Raw genomic sequence first — 6,605 nt, forward strand, 5'->3', positions numbered from 1 at the left:
TGACCCGCTTTAAATCTGGTCACCTTACCTTCGTGCAACTTGATCTTTTTTTAATTTTGAAAAAAGAGAAGGGGGAATGTATAAGGAATCCTTAGCCTTTCGTTTAAGTACTTTTTAAGGTATGAGGTTCTGTTAAGAACATTTTGAATAAAAAGCTTAAAACATTTTTACCAATACATTTATTGATTTTGCTTTGCCAGAGGAATGTTCTAAAATTTTTTAAACTAAATTTTTTTTGGTAAACTAGGAATGTGAGCAAGTGCTAAACTATTACAGTAGCATTAGATTATTTTTGTGTTTCAAATAGCCTGTAAACAAAATACTTCTGGACCTATGAGAAAAACTTATAGTATAATTATGAAAGGATTTATGTGAAGGCTTTAATTTGTTTTTATGCCTCAAACCCGAGAATCTTCTTTTCTTTATTTTGGCAATCCAAGCCTTATATACCTTGTTTATAAAATTATTGACATTCTTTAAAAAATTGTTAAAAAAAAAGAATGTAGATAATTCATCTACATGATGAATTATCTGTGAAAAATAATCCTAAAAGACTTTAGGAAGACTACTAAACTCTTGGAAAAAGTTACTCTTAATTAGTGAGATCCTTTCTTTAAAGACTATAATTGGATGAAGGCAGAGGTAAAGTGGTGTAGAACTTCTGAGTTTGATGAGTGAATTGAGATAGGTCATGAGTTTTCTTGTGTGTGTGACTGAATCCCTAAATGTATTCAACATAATTTTAATGTTTGATATTAAAAAATTAATAATTGAAAATTCCTTAGTATATATTCTTTATCTTGTAGGTAGAAATTATCAAAATATACATGGTAACCTAAGTAGATATTATAGTTCATGAAGATCAAATATTTTGAATACAATATCCCATTTTATCAACTATTGTCGACTGGCATTTATTTTAGCCATTAGAAATTTATTTAGCCTGAGGGCGGGGTGTGTGTGTGTGTGTGTGTGTGTGTGTGTGTGTGTGTGTGTTTTGACAGCCTGAAGAATGTGGCATGCACAGAACATCTAGGATAGTGGAAAGGCATACTCTAAGATACCAAAAAGCAACCCCACTGTCATTGAATGGATTCCATTGTAAAGCAGTCCAATAAAACAAAGTGGTCAAGTGGACAGGGGGTAGTGAGATTGGGCAGAAGTGAGTGTCCCACCAATTTTGGACTACTCTTGAGGTGTAAGAGAATTGGAAATGAGAGTGCTTGGGTAAGGTCTTTCATAACTAGGGCATTTTCTGAATTAAGGTTCAGAACCCTCATAAATCATTAAATGCTTTGGGTCTTTGTGAGAAAGGGAGCATAAGTAAATACGCATTTTTAAGTCTGATTTTGCATTGGTCACACACCTCCAATCTATTAAAATTGTGCAACATTTTAATGTAGCAACAAGATAACAAAGTGATATTACTTTGGGTTGTAAAATTTAGGAAACAGGTAGACAGGAAAGATCTCCTGCCACTCTCCTCAAAATAAGGATAAAGGTGCCTTGTTTAGCATAATAGTTTTATTGGAGGATTTATTTGAGTAGTGAACTGACTGGTTTCATTTTAAGTGAATAATTTTTGGGGACACAGATTTATAAAGACTTTTCAGGCATATACGTTGTTTTATGAGGGGGCTTCAAAAAATGTGTGGAAACATTCCACTTTTCCAGGGAATTTTTGAAGGTACTTAACTTATATAGGTAGGCTAACCCTCAGAATTGTATTCTCTATTTATATATTTCTATCAAGTGTTTCATGTTCTTTTAAAGTATTGCTTTTAAATTAAAGAAACAATAAAGGTGGTAGCAATCAAAGAAAAGCCAAGGAAGTGTTGTTTTCTTGAAAGTGGGCAAAAAGCTTATTGTGCTTTTTGCAGTAACTGTGCTGTTGCTCAGAAAAGTTTTAGCTTTTTTTTTTTAAGAAAGATTTTTAGGGTCTACGTGTTAGCCTTTTGTATTTTTTGGAAGGCATAAAAACGTAAACATTTGGTTTTGCAAACAGTCAAACTTTACCATAATCTTATTTCCTCATGTGATTTTAGGTGTAAATTTGAGAGTGATTTTAGAGAATTCTGGATATTCAACATATAATTATTAAAGTAAACTTACAACTTTCTAGTGTCTAGCCCAGTGGCTCTCATACATCCTAATGCCGTGACCCTTTCATACAGTTCCTCATGTTGCAGTGACCCCCAACCATAACATTATTTTCATTGCTACTTCATCACTGTCAGTTTGTTACTGTGATGAATTCAGTGACTCTGTAAAAGCGTTGTTCAATCTCCAAAGGGGTCGTGAAGCACAGGTTGAGAACCGCTGGTCTAGCGTGTTACAGCATCAATTTTATTATCTTGTCATAGTTATAATCTGAGAATCATGCTAAAAATGAAATGCTGTCTAAGCCAGAAAGGTAGTATATTAGGACAAAGTAATTTGCTATGTTGCTTTGGGGGTGGATAAGAAAGGGGCTAGAATTTTTGTTGGGGGAGAGGGGACTGGGACAGTGAGGGCACAGGCTGAATGTGCACAATGTGGGCTTTTTATATCCTCAATTATCCTGAGGGCATTTATATATATGTTTTATATATATGTTTAATATAAAGGGGGTGGTGCTGGAGTAACCAAAAATGTTACAATCATTTTAAACACTTTTGTGTTTAACAAAACACAAGTAGAACAAGAATAATTGTATATACTGCTTTCTGACTGTCCTTTTCTTTTGGCTTAAAAAAAAATCTTTGTAAGTAATAATGGCTGGGTACTTCAGATATATTTTTGTAAATTTATCTTGATAGCACTTTTATTATACAACAAGTTAATAAAAAAAATTCTGATTTTGCTAAAGGGTTATATGATTTTTTTTCTTCTTCAGTTTTAATGACCATTGCAATATCTTCTTAGTGGCTTACATTTATTTTCCTCCATCAAAAAGGGAGTCTTAGGAAATGATTATTTTGAGATAGCTGTTTTTGTTTATTTTTTTTCATTGCAATAAAAAATATATATATATTTAATCATTTTATTAGGGGCTCATACAACTCATCACAATCCATACATACATGCAATAAAATATTTTGATGAAACTATAAAATGAAAAATATTTTGATTAAATTACATTTATGTTCTCATGCTTTTTTCCCTTTTAGAATGTATTTTAAAATCAATTTGTCATTGTTTGAATTCTATTTTGTCAACCAAATCAGTAGTCTGTGGCCATTACTACCTAGGACATCAGTTGATTTTATGATGCATGTTAGACTTAAGAGTTCTCATTGAAATTTTAATTTACAGAGTCAACGACAGTGAAGTCAAGTGTTTAGTCTGTTATTTTTATGAAAATAACTTTGTGAAAGTAATTTTTATGAAAATAGCTTTTATGAAATAATGAAATGACTTAATTGGCCAGCATGCTTTATAAATTTTAGAGGAAAAACTTATCTCTATTCTTAATGGTAGTATTAAACTAATAACATATAAGGTATTAAATGATTTCAGCAATATTGCATTTCTTTTAAAAAATGAATGTTGATGTGTTTTCATATTAAATATAATTCTGTTCTAGGTTAACTTCTCAGCCCGGTGCTACATTACCAAACGGACATAGTAGCTTATGTAAGTATTCTGTTATGAATTGATTAGTATTAAAACTATTATAATGGTGTTAGGGTAAGCATTAAAGTGGGGGAAATAGGATAATTTAATAGTATGTTTAGCATGCAGTTGAAGATGGCTGAATTTCAATCATAATATAAAAGTGCATAATTTTTGAACTTTAAGATAATAGTCCTAATTGAAATAATTTAAATTATAGCAGAATTTAAAACAGCTATACAAATTTTAGATAAATGAATATAAAAGCAATGTAAGTGGTTATATTCAACTTTTTGTAGTATATTTTTTCTTTTAGTAGTAGTATTTTAAGACACTTATTAACTTTTCTTTTTTCTTTTTGTACTGTACACTTTGAAATGGAAACATTTTCTCTTTATAGCCCTTCGAAGCCATCCCCTTCGTGGAGAAAAAAAGGGTGATGGAGACCTTTCTTGTATAAATGGTGACATGGAAGTCAGAAAAAGTTGCCGTTCCAGAAAAAACAGATTTGAAAGTGTGAATCAGAGTTTGTTATTTGATCAACTAGTAAATAGGTATGAATGCTTTACTTAAGAAATCTCGTTTAATTAGTTCATTAAAAATGTCTAAAATTGGAATATTCATTCATATTAAGAAGAGTTGTGCAACCATTACCATAATCAATATTAGATCATTTTCTTCTTATTGTTATCTCCCCTTTCTTTTTTTTTTTTCACCTTTTCCCAAATTTATTTATTCCTCCTCCTTAAATAATTTAAAATTCTGTATTGGACAAGTCAGATACAAACATATTTGTGCAAATCAAGTGTAAACATGGTATGGCTTAAAAGTCATCCGTTCCTCTGCCTCACCATATACCGCAAGACTTTAGTCATTATTCCTAGATCATCTGAACATTGTGCCACACCCACACACAGTACAAACCAAATAAATCTACCCCAACTAGGAATAAAGTGTTAGGATACTATTGAGCCAGCTCTAGCAATTTTGGCAAAGACAATAAACATCAATTTCATGTACGTCAAGAAATAAAAATGTGCAGGGCCAATTATTGTTATCTCCCCTTTCCTCCCTAGCCTTACTTACCATGTCCCTGGGTAATTAATAATTATAGATTTACCTATCCTGGATTTCATATACAGAAAACCTATAAATCCAAATCAAGAAATAAACAAAGCCCCAACAAAGTAAATGACAGAGAAAAACTTTGATAAAAAAGAAAGCAGAAAATACTAAAAATGGTTCAAAAGGGAGGAGAGCAAATGATCAGATGTTACCTTTTAACCTAACTGCATCCGCCCTAATGGACATTACATTGCTCTGTCTGACAGCAAGGTTATTCACATCTCTGGACTACTGTCTGGACTACCATCAGAGAGATTCATTGAGGCTTCCACTATACAAACTGAGGGTTCAGAATTTAAGCTCTGCTACCTTCAGACCTCCAGATTTGGATTTTATTATTATTATTTTTCTTTTTGCAGAGTTAAGTTTCTTTTATTGAATGTGGTACAAAAGAGGGTTTAGTCAAAAGACCAAAGCCCATGTCATCATCAGATTCCTCAGACTCTTCTCTCTTGGCTTCCACTTTCTTCTCCTCAGCCTGGGCAGCAGCGGTGGAGGGTGCAGGACCTCTGGCTGGTGTGGCACCAGCAGCTGGGGCAGGGCCACCAGCCCCTACGTTACAGATGAGGCTCCCGATGTTGACGTTGGCCAGGGCCTTGGCTAGAAGGGCTCCATGTGGATGCTGGCGGCCTTAATGAGGGCATTGATCTTGTCCTCCGTGATGGTCATCTCGTCGTCCTGCAGGATGCGAGCCGAGTAGATGCAGGCGAGCTCGGAGAAGGAGGCCATGGTGCGGGATTGCTGGGCGGGAGGCTGCCGGGGGCGGTGCTAGTTGCTGGATGATGTGAGGGGCTCACCCCAACGTGGCCTTAGCTTCCTCTTAAGAACCCAGCACCTTAGTGGCAGCCGAGGAAAAAGCTGGATTTTATTTTTTATACTCCATGGATCACACAATCTGGTGTGCTTCCTCTGTGTGGACTTAAGTTGACACCTCACTTAGCTGCTGCTTTTCAGAGCCCCGATAATATTCTTTCTGATGCCAAGCACCGTCTGTTTTCACCATACTTTGCTCTCGTACCCATATCTCCATTAGGGTGAGCATAAAGTAGGACCATGTCATAAGAACTAATTGTTCTTAGTTTAGGGCTACTATTAAGTGTGAGCCTAAAGTTCATGCTTATATCTATGGCTTATATGTGTCCTTCGTTCAATTTAGAGACAGCATTCTCATTTTATTGGAGAACATTCTATTTGATAGTGTAATTAGGTTAGCCAGTGGTATAGAATTTAAAACACTGTTGAGAAAAGGAAATTATACACATATAGGTCAGCCTTTTAGACTGCAATTCATGAATTGTTGACATGTACAGATTAAACACTTGAGTAGATACTATTTGTATGAACAATGAGGGGTGGGTGGGGTTAGGACAAAAATGTTCAGTGCCGTTCATTCACAAAGGCAGAACCATGCCTGCTAGAATAACACATCATACAAAAGGGAAGAGGCCATGAAAATAGTAAATCTATGGTAATCCCAGGCCACTTTATCTTGAGCACCTGCAAAGGAAGGGCTTCAAACCAAAGTACAATGACCACCAAGTTCATAACCTTGGGATAGCAGTCATCTGCTTCATCCCACACTAGAGTGTCTCAGCCTTAAGTCCAACTGAGTTTTTCAGTTCCTTAAATCTTCTACAGGTGAACTTAAGGTAGAGCCCAGTTCATTTAGTGGAGTTTCCAAATAGGATCTTAATGGTATGGCCTGTGAAGGATTTTGTGCTCCTCAAAAGGGCAGTCTAATGAGTTGATTTTTAAAAACCAGTTATATAAATGTGGGGACTTCAAAAAGTTTATGGACAAATTCCATTGTCTTTTAATTGTTTTTCCATAACTTTATAAAGCCCCTTCTTGTATGTTGGTATGTGTGTGTGTGTGTGTGTGTGTGT

General features: G+C 34.7%; 1 protein-coding gene and 1 pseudogene across 1 annotated transcript in view; one reads left to right on the forward strand and one right to left on the reverse strand.

Moving 5' to 3' along the window:
• The window catches only part of ATAD2B (ATPase family AAA domain containing 2B), a 173,536-nt gene that overhangs the window by 34,046 nt on the left and 132,885 nt on the right, over nt 1-6,605 (forward strand). Inside the window, exons 3-4 of the mRNA XM_004696060.3 lie at nt 3,566-3,615; nt 3,995-4,148. Of these exons, the coding sequence (XP_004696117.1) occupies nt 3,566-3,615; nt 3,995-4,148 (204 nt within the window). The remainder of the gene's footprint in view (nt 1-3,565; nt 3,616-3,994; nt 4,149-6,605) is intronic.
• Nucleotides 5,081-5,448, reverse strand: LOC105978222 (annotated as a pseudogene).

Source organism: Echinops telfairi, unplaced genomic scaffold (genome assembly GCF_000313985.2).
Source record: "Echinops telfairi isolate 266 unplaced genomic scaffold, ASM31398v2 ScPeMD7_9;HRSCAF=40, whole genome shotgun sequence".
Classification (NCBI taxonomy): Eukaryota; Metazoa; Chordata; class Mammalia; order Afrosoricida; family Tenrecidae; genus Echinops; species Echinops telfairi.